This window comes from Equus caballus, chromosome 18 (assembly GCF_041296265.1).
Source record: "Equus caballus isolate H_3958 breed thoroughbred chromosome 18, TB-T2T, whole genome shotgun sequence".
Classification (NCBI taxonomy): domain Eukaryota; kingdom Metazoa; phylum Chordata; class Mammalia; order Perissodactyla; family Equidae; genus Equus; species Equus caballus.
The window spans coordinates 82914110-82932779 of record NC_091701.1 but is presented as its reverse complement, the minus strand read 5'-3'; the positions used below and the strand labels follow the sequence as shown (position 1 = coordinate 82932779).

Genomic DNA, 18670 nt, shown 5'->3' with positions numbered 1-18670 from the left:
CTGATTTTTAATAGCCACAGAGCATCTCTTTAAACAGATGTATTTAACCAATCCCTACTGATGTTCATTTAAGACATTGCAAGTTTTTCTTTATTTTGATGATCCTCTGACGAACTTCCTTGTGTATGTAAATATATATACACACCTACAGATATCCATAATTATTTCCTTGGAATAAATTAATAAAAGTGGGAATTGGTAGGTCAAAGGGCATGAACATCTACATGGTCTTTGATATTTTCTGCCACCTGTCTTCTAAAACAGGTGTACTGGTTTACACAACCTCAGACATATCTGAGAATAACAATTTCCCCACTTTTTTACCAATCTCAGGAATTACAAATCTTTGAAATGTGATTTCTTAAAAAACAAACAATGCACTTCACTGGTTTTATTTACATTTCTTTGACTACCAGCAAGTAAAATCTATTTGCACATGGCTATTGGCCACTTGTCTTGAATTGCTTTGTCATGCCTTTTGCCCATTTTACTATTTTCATCGCTTACAGAAATTTAATATTAAGTACATTAACGTCTGGTCATATTTGGTATTATAACGTTTTTTGACATAGAAATTTTTCATTTTTCTGTAACAAAAATTGTTTACCTTTTCCTTTCTAACATAACCTCAAAGGTGGAAGTTTTTGTTTTAAAATAAAGTGCATACACCAAAGCATGCAAGATATAAAGACCAAATTTAAGTTATGCATGTAGTTCACTGGTCAATCTACGGAAGATCACAAATTCTACAACAAAGCATTACCAGCCAGCTAACAGGGAGTAACGGCCTATTATAAGAACAAGTACAAAAAGTTAAGACTGATAATTGCAGGAAACGATTTCCTGGCTGTTTCTACTGAAGAAGGACCTAACCTTGATTTTGCTCTCCTCACCCCACTGGTATTGCTGCAGGTCACACTATCATTTTATCTATAATTCCCATATGTGCCTTCCAAAAGTACAGTTCAAAATAAGCCAAGTAAGATAACATTGAAGTTAAATTTCGCACATACGCACTGCAATTTGAAAAAAAATTTATATTATACACATAATGGTGGTACCAAATATTTCTTCCAGAAAAGAAAAAAAAACCAGAAGAAATAAAACACATGGTCCCTTTCTCAAAAATGTACGTGAGAACCAGCAGAGACCAGTTTAAACACAGCCTTGTCCATATCTCTCAAGACCGAAACACTGACAGGCTCAGACCCACACACATCCTGGCACCCAGTAACGAATGTGTCACGTCGTCTCCTCTCCTGGAGAACAGGAGCCACGCCTTGACTTTTTTCATTCCTAGGGCCTAGCACACCCCTCTGTACATAGATAATACTAAATAAGTGTTTGCTGAATGAATAAACAAACATAATTAAGAACTGTCAATACACAATCTCCATATATTTTACTAGACAAGGTACCTATATTTTATATGATGACTGATAAATCCTAAAATGGAATCTTCAAGAAACAAACATTAAACAGAATATACAGCGCTGCAAGGTAGAATAAATATGAGCCCAATGACAAACAACAAATCAAAAATGATACAGACCACCCTCTCCCCCCGAAAGAACTAAACAAAGAAAGAAGTAAATGATATTATATGAAATATCATGGCAACAGAGTACATTTACCTGTTTGCAGATTCTGCACCAGGAATAGGTGAGAATTGTATGCTGATATCCAGGTACTGGAGAATCCAGCTCCTTCAGGATTATCTGCACACAGCCTTGGCCATGGACAAAGCGCCGAATGTGATGTACCATGGGGGTATCACAGAACATGCTAGGACACTGGTAAGAAGGCCTTTGACAAAAAGAAAGACCTCGCATTAGCCGTGGAACCGAGGAGCAACGTCTAATGAGCACTGGCCAATCAGAACCACTGTCGGGAGAGTGCAGCATTCTCTCTGGAGTAAGAATAATGATGGACGACCTGTGTGGGGACCACTCGTACTGCTCGGAGCCTGCAGCAGATGCGCTGTCTTCAGCCAGAGCACAGGGATCGTTTCCACTTGTGAAGCACCTTCTATTTGCCAAGGGTTTTTAAAACACCATCTCATTTTACCTATTAAAATTCCTGATATTTCTGGAGCTTGTTCCCAATAAACAAGGATGGTAAAGATTAAATCTCTTGTTTTTTGTCATATTAAGACTTAAACTGAGGTCCTATGCTTCTCTTGCCTCTCATTTGAGTCACTATAGAAACAGACATCCTAAAAGAAAGTCTTAGGCGTGGCAGAGTAATTAGATGGACGAAGATTTGAGGAGTGAGCTGGATAAGACACCTCGGGTTGGATAGGAAACAGATTACTTCTCGGTATGGTACACTCTGACATGTGGTGTGACCGTGAAGGCCACACAGCAATACTCCAACTCACGTTGATGTTTTGGGTTGAAAATTCTGGGCATGAAAAAAGCATAAATGGAACATAAGGAGAAAATCTGATCTTACCTGAAACAGTATCTCTCTAAAAATATTCCCAGTGTAAGATCATTCTTTCCATAAAATTCCATTGTTACAATCCTAAAAGAACAAATCATTTCTTAGTAACATATCATAAGAATTACCACATAGCAAAGACATTTCATGAGACTACAAACTGATTACCTGTTAGATGTGCTTATAAAACAGTACTAAAGGGGTGATATTCTTGTTGTTATAGAACAGGTCTTACCTCACCTGATAAAACAGGTTGGGACACTACAGCATCTTATCCACTCCCAGTCCACTAGTATCTTATGAAACTATTTAATCAGAATGTATAAACTATAATATTAAATGAGTAAAACTGATCTGAGATAGGAAGTAAGAGTTTCCTTTACAAAGCTGTCAGCCCTGTCAACATTAGATGGGACTCGGTCTCCTGCTCGCCAGTCCACACATTACTGAGCATGGAGAACAGCAGCTCATATTCTTCCACGAGAGTCAATTCATAACTTTATCCCTAACTTATAAATGCCCACAAATAGGAGAGTTTGGCCAAATCCCTGTTGAAAAGCACACCTTACTCAAGCTTTGACCTCAGGAGTCCGTCAACTCCCAGAGAAAATTCCTATGGGCTCCCTCAGCCCCAAGTCAGCCTGGAACACCATACTGATTCTAGAAAAACTCCTGACCTCACCAGCAGAAGTAAGTGTCTCCAGTGTTCAAAGTTAAAATATAGAACACATTTTGCCATGGAAACACTGCTCCAAAGACAAGCAGTTATGTTCCATAATACTTTTAAAACTAAAGGTAAATAAAGCTACGTAATAACTAGGCTTTTGTGACTGTCGTTTGAAACAAATAATTTATAACATTATAAAATGTGTTCCTATCAATCTTAGAAATAAGTTTTAGAGTAAATCTTAAGGCAAAAGACTCACTGCTTTTATGAAAACAATGCCTAAAGGAAAACTTACCTAAGTTGTACGTTATTGTCAAAATGCTTAAAACTAGCTTTTATGTATCAACTTTCCCACCTTTCTAATTACAAATTTCTCTTTCATCCCTTACACCCTTTTCATTCTTAAGGTACTCTCTTTTACTTCTACTCATGAACACATACAAATTCCACATTTAATTCAACTTTAAAAGTTCTATCAATTCATATATGACCAGCAGCATGCCATGTACCTAAAAACAGATCCTAATTCCTGAATTCATTTTAAAAGTTGCTGGAATTCTGCTCTTAAATGCAGTAGTACAGGGAAAAGAGCCCTACCAAGGACTGACGCAGGCGCTGGGCGCGTTGCTGGACTGGGCAGAAGAGCTGCTGAAGAGCACGCACAGCCTCTGGTGGTTGGCAGGGTTCAGACAGTCCACCTGCAAGAGAGGGGCACATGAGCTCCTGAGCGCCACACGAGGACCGACAGACACCTCTGAAATCCAACACACTCCACTCGATTCTTAAAACCCCCCATTACCACCGCAGGGGTTCCAGTGAAGATTCAAAACTCTAAGAAACTAAATATAGGGAAGAAGAGCTGTTGGTTTTTGAAGTAAGACAATCCAAAAAGTTTAAGATAAACTTAAAAGTATAAACAGATGTTTAAACAGCCTGTTTTCCCAAATACTCTTTAATTTTATAAAACTGCATTAAATTATTGTGGAAGTATACAGTTAATTAAATATGAAACAGTCTGAACTGAGGGCTGGATATAACATCAGTCTGAGACATCCAGAAACCTAAATTCTAAGGTATTTACGTGCTTGTACTTTATACCTATTTTTGATCATTACAAAGATAACACCTGCTCTCTGTTGAAATTCAAATCGTACAAAGGTAGATGGAGAAGTTCACGCAGGACACAAAGTCTGTCCTCCTTTGACGCGGCCTCCCCTCCCAAACTGACAAATCTGACTGTATGGTTAAAACCACGCTTTCTTTTTCTCGCTCACACATGCACACAAAAACACCCACAAAGGGTACACAGGTGATGTTGTTTCTATAAAAATGAGGTGGTGCTACACATATTAAAACACAACTTGCTTTTTAACTCTTGAAAATACAGCATGGGCTCCATCCGGGTCATTACATGAGATCCAACTCACCCTTTTTACAGCAAATTAGAAACAATGTTTCAGGAAACACCCTTGATACACACTCTTGCAAGATGCAAGCATCCTTATACAAAATGCTCCGCACCCTTCTGCAGGAACAGGTTATAAAAGACAGGAATCTGGAATTGAAGGCATATACGTGCTGGTGTAAATTAAAGACACCTCCCAACAGTTCTTATAAATGCACAAAAACGGGGGCGGCCCCGTGGCCAAGTGGCTAAGTTTGCACGCTCCACTTCAGTGGCCCAGGGTTTTGCTGGTTTGGATCCTGGACGCAGACATGGCACCACTCATCAGGCCATGCTGAGGTGGTGTACCACATAGCAGAGCCAGAAGGACGTACAACTAGAATATACAACTATGTCCTGGGGGGCTTTGGGGAGAAGAAAAAGAAAAAAGAAAAACAAGAAGACTGGCAACAGTTAGCCCAGGTGCCAATCTTTTAAAAAAAAACTCACATAAATGTATATAAACACAAATTTATATAAAATAACAGGCATTTTTCCATACCTCATTAACCATGGCTCTTATCACTCTCCTTTTTGCCAATCTCACAAATAAGAAACGGTGTCCCGTTATTATTTAGCGCTTCCCTAACAGTGAAACTGAGCATCTTTCTATCCGTTTTATTAAACAACTACATTTCCTCGTCTAGAGAGGGATTTGTTCATTAGTTTCATTACCATCATAATCAATAATGCGTCCATGATAATCTTCCTTAATTTGCCCTCAATTTCTGTTTAAAAAGTAAAGAAAAAGCACACTGTCATAGTTAAATAATATGTAAAGTGTTTCATGTTAAACAAATAAATGAATCTAACATTTTTAAAAGACACACCCATGTCCTACAACAAGCTCCATCACTCACTCTCCCCTTCACTACCATTAAAGGATCAAGGACACACCACACCCAAGTCTTCCTGCCAGAAATTTAAGCAGCTCCACAGTCCCCACCTCAGAGCTCCTCCTAGGTTATCATAAGCTCTGTGTGAAACCCTCAAACGCAGCCGCGTGATGTTATACTCTTACTTCATGCATTTAAAGTAACACACAAGCCAACAGACCCAAGATAAAAAGGCGTACAACAGTTAATAAACCTGCACCAATTTGTCATGTTGACTTTCCTGCCACAGCTGCTTCCAATGCCTTCTCAATGACACAGGTGCCCCACACATTGCTCACCTTTGTTGACCATACCGCGTCACTCGGAATCAGCCCTTTCTCTTCATCGCCCTCAGTTCTGCTTCCTGACTTGCCACTTGAAGGACCTGATGCATCCTTTGAATGAGCAAAAGGGTCTGAAGTATTCTGCTGAATTCTCCCTCCTCTGGCCCGGTAGTCAGCCAGCATCCGGCCCAGGCCCTGGCTGTCACCCAGATGCTCAGCAATCCTAGCGCTCACCAGCTCGTGTGAGGGCAGCACTTGGATAGACTTGGCCTGCACACTTCCGTTCAGGCCCTGGAGGCTGGAGAGATCCCTGAGCAGCTGCTTCTTCCGCCTGCTCTCCATTTCTTTGAAGTCTTTATTGAGGAGAGGAGACCAGTAAAGCTGCTCTGCGAAATAGTCTCGGGGAGAGCATCGCATCCCCTTCTCGGTTAAAAGGAAAGGCTCTCGGAATGTGATCACTGGGGAGATACAGAGAATTACGTCTTTTAATTCCTGTTTAAAGGCCAAAGAGTAAGTCTTCCGCTTATCCTCAGAAGAGGTGACTTCCTCAGTGACATACAATCCAGTGTCATCCTGCAGAGGGTCTCTAAAGGCTCTCATCTGGCTTTTGGGATCCTGTAGCTCACCCGTTTGCTGCACAGTCTCTGGCTGCTCGCTGCCCCTGGCATCCTGTTGGTCACCCAGATGCAGTGGCAACAAGGATTCTGGGACCAATGCAAAGAGAGCATAGGGGACGCCGGCCGGGCAGGCTGCTGTGGCGAACTCCTGCTGCTTCAACGAGACAGCATCCTTCGGAGCACCTTTAAGTTCCTGGTCACTCTTCCCAAACACAGTCCGTGATTCCAGTGAACTGCTCTCATCAGGGGCCAGACACTCCAGAGGGAAGTCAGGTTCCCGGGGGAGGGGACTTCCGCTGAGCTGTTCTTGAGCAGCCTCGTCATCCTCCTGTTCCTCAATCAGAGAGTGGAAGGAAGGGTTTTGCGTTAATGTAGGAGGCATGGCAAATTCATCCATGAGGAAGGAGATTTCTAGTTGAGAATGATATGCTACACAGATCATAAATATGAGGATCTCCTTAACTCGAGCCAGCTCATAATCGGAGCCTCCTCTAAGCTTGATTGTACAGCCCAGGTGCTGTGGACAGCCTTCAAAAAACATCAGAGTTTTGGTTTGTTCTACAAATAAACAAACAGAAAGTTAAGAAGACTTAGGTGGCAATCCAGAAGTCCAGACAGAATCAGTTCACTATCTTAACAAGAGAAAACCCTTAAGTGAGTGAGACCCCAGTTACCGTCCTCATTCCACCACTGCTAGCAGAGGCTTCCTAACGGGTGAACCGCAGTGCTGACGAGCTTACTCATCCCTGCAGCGCCCAACCTCTAAGGCGAATCTGCTAAAGATCACTCACCACCAGGTAGCTGAAACATCTGCATGTAAAATTTGTGACAGGTGCCCAGGTGGGGCTTTGTGAGCAACTGGTCCATCGACATCACTAAATCACCTTGGGTCATCCGACTGATTCGTTCTAAAACTTGCTAGAAAAACACAGAAAAGTAGTATATTACAAAATTAGATGGAAACGGGTAAAATTCTTAGTAAATTTAATCTGAAAAAGTAATGGGGAAATTTAAAAGTAACTCTCACAATGAATTTCCTTAATTTTAATGTGAATTTTTGTACATTTCTACATTTCCCCCCCAGATTTCCTAGATTCTAGATTAGTCTACATGCAGTTGCTTAGTAATCAATGTGACCACTAAAATAAACCATACTCATATGAACAATATTATCAACAAGAATGTAAGCAGCAGGCACCAGCACAAGCTACTGCAGGTGGCGTCGGGGGACTTCCTAGAATTGGCCGCTCCTCTGAAGAGGGATACTTTCTAAAGGGGAGAACACCTTCTGCTGTGCAATTCCCCAAACAAAAGGGAGGCTCAACAAATACTAGGATTACCTAACGTCTCTCCCATCTCTGTCTTGTAAACGCCTACAGTGAGTGTTACAAATTAACCACACTTGCTGCCTAGCCAAGATCCTCCAGTTTCAAACATCGGAATAGCTGCCGGGCCTCCTGCCCTGATGCTAGCACTGGGATCAATAAATAATCAAAGATCCCTGCCTATCTACCACACATGCATATAAATTTAAAAGCTGTGATTTTTAAAAACGATATAAGAATAGAAGAAGAACACTCACTGATTTGACATTAATGACCAAAGTGATGCCGTGTTCCAGCAACAGGTCCTGGGCAATCCGAGACACCGTTTTCTCAACTAGAACCAATGTGGGTCGAACATCCACTATTCGCTGAACATAATTCTTCAAGAATTCCCTTTCCTAAATAAGATAAATCAGAAATACTATACCCGTTACAATTCAAGATCCAAACATACTAAAATATCAGGATAGTTTGACTATTAATATCAATCTCAGCCTAAGCTTCCCTTTTCCCCATATAAGTCCGTAAGCAAATTAACCGAAACACAACCAAGAATATCACTCATCATTCTAAACAGCTGATTATGCTGAAAAGAGTTTCAGGAGAATCTCTATTCTGTGACTCACTAATTTCACTCTGAAGAATTTTCAGTTCTTAATAACCTATAATATAAAAGCCAAGAATTTACTTAGCTAGCTCTCAGAGATCAAAAAAAAAAAAAAAAAGAACAAAAACTCCCTAACATCACAACCCCTGAACTGAAAGCAATCCTAAATGTTTTTAGTATGGTTAGGGCTCCCCTGCACACTCCGAAACTGACCAGTCTTCTCTGGGCATCCAATAAACAACTCTCCCCAGATGCCACTTCAGCTACTTCCCCCGCTTCAATCCCCCAAGAGTCTCGTTACACCTAGAAGCTGTAGTCAGAAATTGAAACAGAATCTTACTACAATTTCATGACGAAGGCTCATTTTCAAAGCACATGAATTTTGTAAATAACAACCAGTTAAAACGGCACAACTCATTAACTGCTTCACGGGTTCTGGGCTCAGACAGCAGACGACTGAGTGTGAGAGCACATGTCATAACACACAAACAATCCCCCAGATTATGTTTCAGTAGGAACTTCTCACCTGAAGCACGATAGGGTCAATGCAAGTAAATTTAGTTTCTTCTCTGTAGAGATACTCAATGGAACACTTCAACAGAAGAATTTTGGGGTTTTTAATACAAGAATTCATCTACAAAAAAAACCCAGTTTATTAAAGCTTTTAAAGTTTGTACTTTATACCCTTTAAAAATAACTTTAAATTTATACTCTTCATAATTCCTCTTAAATAGTCTCATTATATTAGTATTAAAATACTCTTATTTAGTTCTCCTTTGGTATTTTCTTACATTTTCCAAAGCAAATAATTAGTTCAGAACAATGCAAAACTCTTCAAAAATTGGCTTTGTTTCACTAATGCTATTTTAGTCTAGTCCTCTATTTGTTGTTAGTGCCATTGAGTGGATTCTGACTCCTAGACACCCTGTGTACAGTGGAGCAGAACCCTGCCTGGTCTTTTTGTGCCATCCTTTCCATCTGCCAGTGCTCTATCTATAGACAATGCTGTGCTGCTATTCACAGGGTTTTCATGGCCAAGTTTTTTGGAAGTGGGTGGCCCCATGTCCTTCTTCTTAATCTGTCTGAGTCTGGAAGCTCTGCTGAAACCTGCCCACCACAGCGACCCTGCTGGTACTTGAAATACCAGAGGCACAGCTTTCAGCATCCCAGCAACAGGCAACCACCACAGGAGGACAACTGACAGACGGGGGTATGGTCCCTGACCAGGAATCAAACCTGGGCCTCGGCAGTGAGAGCGCCAGATCTTAACCACTAGACCACCTGGGCTGGTCCTCTTTATTCTATTTTTTTATTTCTAATGTTGCAAGAAGAGATATCAAGTCCTAGGTAGAAGGGAAAGGGACTATTTCACAAACCCTCAGAGGTCAGTAACCTTGAAAGCATAATGTAACCGATTAAAAATTAAAGAAGGGTAGAGGAGGGATAAAAGAATTAAAACACCTCCTGAATATATTTCTAATAGAATAAACTTCCAAGAAGTTGTAAATCGGCAAGCCAAATTGAGTAATAAGAAGTTAAAAAAGCTAACTTTAAAGCACCTCCAGAAGTGCAGACTCAAACAACATACACTGACCACATGACTAAAGCCACAGGCCGAGGAGCCTGCATCCCACGATCGCCGATCCAGACCAACCAAGTTTACAGAACTCAAACTGGCAAACGGTCCTGAAAACAGGGACTCTCCAGCTGGGGAGCAACCATCAGGGCTCATTCAGCAACTACGAATTGAAGACTCTCTGAATACGGCCAGTGGGGCAAGATGGTCAGCCAAACATGTGTTTCTACCACACCCACACACCATTTCCAGTTCCAGAGAAGAGCACCGTGTATTTACCTCCTAATTCAAACAAAGAACACCTATTTCAGTTTAAAGTACTACTTTGATGTGCTGTTTTCATAAGACCCTGCAGAAATGTTGTCTTTGGATCATTGCTATGAATAATAGCAAATCCAAGCACACTTTTATTTATCTGTGGTCACTAACAATTTTGAGGAAGCTTAATGCCTTACAAAAAATAAACTGTTAGTCTGTACTTAGAAAAGAGTGAAAACAGGGCTGTAGTTCATCCATCTAGTGCCCCAGGCTGGAAATCTGTGAGTTCTTGCGACAATCAAATCAGCATCCTGAGAGGTGGGGCTTGGGTACCTCTATTTTCAGTAAGTTCCCTTAGTGATTCTGAAGCTCAGCAAGGTTTGAGAACACTGCTATAGATCAGTGGATTCTCAAAACGTGAGGACAAGCAAACAACACTGGAAACCCCCGAAAGCCTGCTTCCGAAGCAGGCCCCCCCTTCCCCAGCCTGCACACATCCACACCCCTGACCTACTCAAGGCAGATGTCTAGGGGCTGAGCTTAGGAATCTATGTTTGTAACAAGGCCCACAGGTGACCCCAATGTACACTGCACTTTGAGAATCAGTGGCCTTCAGAATGAAGATCAAGACCCTTAGTGGGGTACGAAGGCTTTTTTGCCTGCTTCCTCCAGCCTCATCTCCCCCCACTTCCCACCCTGCACCTTAGGATCTAAGAGCCTCCTTAATGCAACAGGTTATTTCACCCCCTCTGTTGTGCTAGTGCTAGAAAGAGGTCTCAGGGCTGAAGGTAGAGATGGATAGAAGGTGAGAACATAACAGAACACCAGTGATAGCTCTGAGCAGCCCTAGAAGAAAGAACAGAGTTTCAAAACGCTAGGCCTCTGGAAGGACTCCAGTCTGCTAGAGAAACCTTGTCTCCCTGAAACGGGGCAGGGGCAGGGGAGAAATGCTACCAGCGCCCCATCATTAGCTGGTCTAGAAGCCTGACGCTCTCTCCCCCCTCCTTCTTCTGTCCGATAAATTCCCATTATCCAAATCCCAATCATCATCTGCTCTGGGAGACCTTCCCTGAACCTCCAAAATTTCGCCCTATGGCAGACACTGCCAATTACCCCTCAATGCCCATTCTCCCTTTCTTCCGCTATTAGGGGACCCCAACTTGTTGGCTTAGCACGTGGTCAACATTGCCAGACTGCACTGCTAACTGAACCACATTACCTTTTTATGTGCAATATTCTTGGTACAAACGAACCCATTGACAACCATAGAATCAAACTTCTTTCCACCTGGGATCTAATGAAACAAGAAAACAACAAAATTCAGTGATACATCCTTAGAATCCAGTCAGATGGATACTATTATTTCTTTCCATTTTTAAATCTTAACTATTATGTAACCAAATAAGAACAAGTTTCAGAGTACAGTTCTTCCTTCCAATCAATGATCAAATGGCATCTGAGAATGACTATCTTCGCACCTCTCACTCTCATACCATCTGGAACTCTGCAAACTCATGTGAGCAAACAAACCACTATTAAGTTAAATATCACAGGCAAAAATACATACAGGACTCATTAAACTAAATACAGCGATTACCCACTGCTTTTCCTCACAACAGTGACGGCAGTCTGTGGGAACAGGCCATCTCATAGATGACGTGTCAAGAAGAGGAAGCAAGAAAGGAAGAAACTGTGTTTGTTTGGGTTCCCAATTCACTCCACACCAACTCACCCCTTCCATTCACCTCTCACTTCCTTCAAGTGACTTTCATGACTCCTAAGTGCACTGCTAACAAACAGCAAGAGAAAAACTCCCCTCCTCAGCTAGCACCCCTCGCAGCAATGACTCTCAGATCTCCATCAAGAGATGAACGACTCTCAGACCCAGCTCCTCAGCGCCTAGCATCAGGGAAGCAGTAGCAGAGCTCACTTTTTTGACGTGGACAAACTGACGGATATCCATGTCGTCATCCCGGTTCTTGACGTCAGGTCGGACTGTCTGAACAACCTGGCAGACCAGGGATACAATGATGTCCCTCCAAGATGGTGACAATGACTCACTATGGAGCAACTGTTGGAGCAGTGCCATCATGTGGTTATGATTAGCTGAACTACAAAAATGTTGCAAGGAAGAAGTTTTCACAGTTAATACTGCCAGGGACAATAACTGAAGATGCAAGAAGCAGTCTACAAAGAAATAAGCATAGGAATTATGGCTCACAGATAAATCTTCTAGGTCAACTTTATTCTGTCAGTATTTCTGCACCTTAATGATTCTGCATGTAAATGAAATCTGTGAACATCTTCAATTAAGATGACCCTTTTAATTCAATGCAATTTTAGCACAAAAATTACAATGGGGACAGACAAGCACAGGTTAGGACTCTATTGTTTTATAAGAAATTTCATCAGAACAGGCTTTACTTCCCAAGTAATCCTAGTATTTTTAACTTTATGAGGAAGAAGTACTATGCATTTGCCTATCAAGTCACTGAAGATTATACAAGTGTAGGGGCCAGCCCAGTGGCACAGCAGTTAAGTGCGCACATTCCGCATCAGCGGCCCAAGGTTCACTGGTTCGGATCCTGGGTGCGGACATGGCACCGCTTGGCAAAGCCATGCTGTGGTAGGTGTCCCACACATTTAAAAGAAAAAAGTAGGGGAAGATGGGCACAATGTTAGCTCAGGGCCAGTCTTCCTCAGCAAAAAGAGGAGGATTGGAAAATAAGAATAAAAAAAAGATTATACAAGTGGAAAATCAAATCCAAACGCTCCTGCCTTACAGCAACCTCTCCATGGCCTGCTTCTCTCCATTCTCCTCCCGCAGCAGCTCCAGATTGTTATGATGCCAGCCCAAAGGCGTAAAGGGCAGTTCTTTGGATTTCTCCTCAACTCGACGATTAAATAAGGATTCTAAGTAAAGTACAAAATAAGAAATTATACTTCATTGTTATGTTTTATACCATCCATTCATAGATTTAGAAATTGCCAATTTCCTTTTTTAAATTTCTTAAGTGGGCCAATTCAAATTGATGGTGTAAAAAGGAAAGGACATGTATAAATACATAAATAAAAGTAAGTCTGAATTAGATCATCAGTACTCACAAGAGCCAAAATCAGAGACAGAACTGTGAAAAGCAAAGGTATTTACACAAGCAACTAGGACTCTCAAGCCAATAATTACAAATACAGCTTCTGAAAAGCAAATAAAATGAGATTTTTTACACTGTCCTTTTATTTATTTGGGGACATTAAAAAAGGAGGGGGTTAACCTTCCCTATAAAATCACAAACTGAAAACTGCATTCAACAGAAGTCTGAATGCTGACAGAACAACATGTGACAGTGTGGGTGCTGGACTTCAGAGAAAAGTTCAGTTCTGCCACATCTCAGACAGCATCTAACAGGGCACAAGTCTATTCATACAACACTTAATGGTGTTTCTTTTTCAATGCTGAACAAAGGCTTTTTTTTAGCAAAACTTTTATAAGTCAGACCCAAAAACTATAAAGAAATATTAAAACATGATAAATAACAATTTATGTAAAATTTTGTAAAATCCTTAAATTTCTAGAAAGAATAAAAATGGATCAAGCAAAAAAATTAATAGATAATATTAAATGTTTTGCAAAAAGATGCTCACTAAATAACTGTTGAAAAATGTGACTAAATAAACGGAAAGAAAACAGATGGGAAATGCTTACAAAAATTCTCTAGTCTTCCCCCTCTTAAAGCAAAGCAACAAACAGTCCAGCAGACGACACGGTGAGGCATGCGTCCGTGACACGTAAGGTCTAAGAACTGCACATTGCAATTACGTGAATGGCTGGTCTACAAACTTCTGGCTGAACCAGGTGCTCAGAGATGAATTTACAGACACTGCTAAGTTATGAGATCAGCTGTAGGTGGCCTCTCTCGTACCAGCTTGCCCGCCCTGCTCTCTTTCATTTGAAACCCTCCCATTGTCTGAGGTCTAAGCTGTGGAGTGTTATGGACCACTTAAGTATGTCTTTACTCCATGGCAAGCCAAGCAGGAAGGGTTAAGAAAAGGCTTGTATTCTTCTGTACTTCTTCTTGTCCCCAAGAATTGGATCAACAGAGTCAGTTCTTTATCCTCTTCCGCCTACCCCTCCTTCCCATTCCCTCAAGGCAAGCAGCATCCTAACTGGATGAGATCTGCCTGTGGGCTTTTTGACAAGTTCAATTGATGATATACATATCAATACTTAATATTCTACTCACAATACAGGAAAGCATAAACTATTTACGCCTTTAAAAGAAAAAAATCAAATTCCATTTAAAAGCTTTTAAAGAACTATTTTCAGATCAGAGACATTCTTCTCTCAAACCAAGTCCAAGTTTATATTCTTGGTTCTCAACATTCTCAAAGTTACAACACATATTAAAAACAGTGTTCCCATGATACTAATATTTTTAGTACCTATTCTGCACCAATCAGTGTGGTAGGCCCTAAGAATATTCTCATGAACAAAAGAGACACCGTCTCATGTACAGCTTTTGATACAATTACCTTTGATGAAGGCGTCACTTATTGAGAGTTGTTGTCCTCCGTTGTCAGAAATCAAATACTCTGTATACCAGGGAGAGAGCAGAGAGGAGGAAGGAAAGGAGAGACTTATGACTCTAACATGCCAGTATAGTACAGAGAACACACCCACACACAAAGTATTACTCAGACTAAACCCATCACTGCCCGGCCAATCCAAGAAAGCTTTAGGCTAAAACACCTGTTTACACCAGCTCCACACACTTCATACCAAAATGTAATAGACTTAATAACTCATTGGAGGGGCTGTCCCTGCGGCCAAGTGGTTAAGTCTGCGCACTTTGGTTGGGTGGCCCAGGGTTTCACAGGTTCAGATCCTAAGTGTGGACATGGCACCCCTCGTCAGGCCATGCTGAGGCAGCCTTCCACATAGCAGAGCTAGAAGGACCCACAGCTAGAATTTACAACTATGTACTAGCGGGTGCTTTGGGGATAAAAAGGAAAAAAAAAGAAGATTGGCAACAGATGTTAGCTCAGGTGCCAATCTTTAACAACAAAAAAAATAACAGAACCTTGAAACAGTAATGTCAGATAATCTTTAACTGATCATTTTCCCCTTACCAAAACTGAACTGCTTTACGAAAACTGAGATCTTCAGTAGTTTGCATGACAAGCCTAAAAGGTTACACTATTTTTCTCATGTATAACTGTATTATTTAACAAATAATGACTTTGTCTATACACAAAGGAGTTCACAGATAGCAAAGGCACCTGATAAAACAATATAAGGGTTTTTTTAAATTTCGGAACGTAAGCTATAAAACAAATTAATACAAAAGTGACATTGGCAGGGAATAAAAATATAACTCATCAGGATTTTTATCAGTTTTTGAATTAGTTTTACTCTTTCAAAAGTTCTAACCAACACTGCCAAATGGTTGTGATAACTGCTGAACACACTCAGAATGCGTTCTTTTAGAACTTTTAGAATACTAAATATTTTTCTTACAAGTGAAACTTACTCTCTACTTCCCCATGAACCTTTCTCTAAGTCTGTGACCAAGCCCAGCTCAAGTGGGTTCTTTCCACCATGCAAATTAAACCACAACACATTTTAAGCCCTATAAGGTAAAGGTTCTCCACCAAATTCTTTCGAAGTAGATTTCACTTACAAACAAATGGGTTTCAAATGTCAATGTGTTTACAAGGCAATACACTCATTCTTCGAACAAGAAAGCAGAGAAAAAACTTTATTTGGAAATGTTAAGTGTGCCATGCCAAATACAACAAAATCAAGGATGTGGACGCGTGAAAACAGATGCTACCCTTTACTTATACTCCCTCAGAGAACGAGAAACGCCAGCCCCTATTCCTGCAACAAATGCATGGGCTTCACAAGCTTCCCTTTCACACAAAGCTTGAATAGATACACATATAAACTTCGAAGTAGTGGATTGTCCCCATTTTACTATGAAAAAATTCAAACATACAGAAAGTCCTGTACACCGCCCACCTAGATTCAACAATTGCTAATGACTTGCCATATCCAATTTCTCTCTACATACATGTAGGCTTTTTCCCTGCCCATTTAAAGGTACACACTTCATGACACTTTACTGCTAATATTTCAGAACGCATCTCTTAAAAATATGGGCATTCTTCTCTAGAGCCAAAATACCATTTACACACTTAAAGAAACTGACAAGGTCTTAACATCTTCGAATTAGTACATGTTCAAATTTATCTAACTGTCCTCAAAATGCTTTAATAAAGGTTTTTCTTCCTCAAACCTGGATCCAAAAAGGTTCCCTTCATTCTCTTTCATCTAAAGCAGACCTCTGACCTTTTTCCTTTTTGATGATAAGGACTTCTGAAAGCACCAGGCCACAGGCCCTGTGGAGCATCCTGCACTCTGGACTCGACCGACTGCCTCGTCCTGGTGGTGTTTAATGTCCTGACCCCACAGCCTATATTCTCCTCTAAACGGGAAGTCAGATCCAGAGGCTCGTGGGAACCACAATTTTCACTTTCTTCACTAGCTTCTACTCACTAACTTCCAAGAATCATTCAGAATCCTGCTTACAACACATAGTAAAATGTATTTTAATTGTACAACTCTCTAAGACCAACAGCGAAAAATTAATCAAACGAGAAGAACACATTGTCTCAGTTTTACAAGTTTCTTCAAATGAGGAGTTTGCTTACATAAGATTTAAAAAGGCAGATTTTTTTTAAGTACAGATATTTCAACCAATTTTATAAATCCAAATTTTCTCAACCTTAGAAGATGGAGGGTGAGCACTGAGAAGAGATTTAGTAAGTATTACCTTTAACTTCAATGGAGAGATAAAAACCACTCATTCCCACTTGTACTTTCAGAGGAATGAAAGCCAGAGGCAGGAGAAGGCTATCATTCTTTCTCTCCACTACGAGATCACCTGGACCACCTTTACCCTTCTGGTAATCAGTGCTTACCTTAACTACAATGTAGAAAAAGATGAATTACTGTATTTCAACTTCACAAGAAAAACAGAAACATAATAATTCTTCTTAGTATGCTAAAAACTAACAAGAGAGAACTGTGAAAGCCAGAACATATATAGGGGATTTATAAAATCCTTAAATTATAGATTCTCAAGGTTGCAAATGACGTAGGAGATCAACCTAATAATAATCACCTTCTTTCTGATGCTGGAACTTTACTACATTCTTACTGAGTAGGCTAAAGGATTCCTTACACTCTTTGTAATCCTTTTAAAACTCTGGATCTAGAGTTCTCATTTCACAGACTGAGAATTAAAAGGAAACAGAAGTCACCAAGCCCACCTAACCTCTCACCCAGGGTAGGCACGGATCCTCAAGAACCCTAAAAGATGGACTTCAGACACCACTGGACACGGCAGCACACAGGAGCAAATGCTCCCTGCTCCCCTAGGGAACCCAGCTCTCCTTCAGCCACACACACATCACTTCTCTCAGACACTCCAGACACCTGAGGCAACACCACATAAACTAACAAGAACAGCTTTCTCCACCACAGTCATGGTAAACATTTTAAGCCTCATTACATTATTTTCTGTTTGCATTAAATTTCATCTTGTTAGTCTCAGTCTACTATATAAGAAAATAAAGATCTTTAAATTCCAATTCTCCTATCCAACAAGCTAGCTATTCTTTTCATATTTTAATGATTTGTGAATCTGAAAAATATTAAAAATACTGACCGAAAAAAAATCATTGAACAACAGTGAATATAGACCGACAAAGCCCTATAGCACAACCAAGGAGCATTCCCCTTCCAATTGATGTCAAATTATTAATTACTCTTTCAATATTTGGCACAACCGTTAAAAAGACTACAAATCCATGTATTATATTAACAGTGGCATTACTAAGTTCTTACATTTGCCAAAAACACTAAGCTCTTTATGTGCGTTTTTTACACACAGAGGCTCACAGAGACTTCCGAGCCTGTGCTTTTAACAAGTAAACACAACCACTGCCTCTAACACTCTCCAACATACATCAAACACAAAACTGTCCACAAGCTTCTGAGAGACTATCAAACGTCTCTCTAACATCACAGACTACAGTGCCCATCGCAGTCCCCATCAAAGATGGAATGTGGTTGTTTTGGAACAACTTATTTTAGGTAACCAACACTGGGCCCAATCACCACTACTCCCTTTTCCAAATACCACAGTACAGTCTTTCACTAAACTTCCCCACAATTTTGTCAACTTCCAATGTCATATCAAGAACCTATCCTTTAAAAAATTTTAATGCATCTCTAACTACAGTCATTTAAACCCTCTCCTGTTCTCCACAATTCTTCAAAGATGATGAACTCTGTCCCGAAAATCTTTCAATAATCTTTCAATAATCTGGCATACAGTTTGCCTGAACTTGGCAAGACTTACTTAAAATAGCAGGTATTCTCTATCTCTTATCTTGCGCTTCACTTTCCTCTTAACCATGTGTGTTATCTTGAGAGGAAAAAAACTTCAATTATTATATCAACTTCCCGAAATAACTGGTCTAGTTTCTCTTTCTTTCCTTCTTTTCATCA

The 18670-nt window shown here is 40.4% G+C and overlaps 1 protein-coding gene across 41 annotated transcripts in view; it reads right to left on the bottom strand.

Moving 5' to 3' along the window:
* The window catches only part of PIKFYVE (phosphoinositide kinase, FYVE-type zinc finger containing), a 76889-nt gene that overhangs the window by 25895 nt on the left and 32324 nt on the right, over positions 1-18670 (bottom strand). For all 41 annotated transcript variants that reach the window (XM_070242192.1, XM_070242208.1, XM_070242200.1 and 38 more), the window contains 11 exons: positions 14626-14685; positions 12879-13008; positions 12026-12206; positions 11315-11389; positions 8788-8895; positions 7912-8052; positions 7121-7247; positions 5728-6887; positions 3707-3807; positions 2455-2526; positions 1635-1806 (listed from right to left, as the gene is read on the bottom strand). In XM_070242192.1, the coding sequence (XP_070098293.1) occupies positions 1635-1806; positions 2455-2526; positions 3707-3807; positions 5728-6887; positions 7121-7247; positions 7912-8052; positions 8788-8895; positions 11315-11389; positions 12026-12206; positions 12879-13008; positions 14626-14685 (2327 nt within the window). The remainder of the gene's footprint in view (positions 1-1634; positions 1807-2454; positions 2527-3706; positions 3808-5727; positions 6888-7120; positions 7248-7911; positions 8053-8787; positions 8896-11314; positions 11390-12025; positions 12207-12878; positions 13009-14625; positions 14686-18670) is intronic.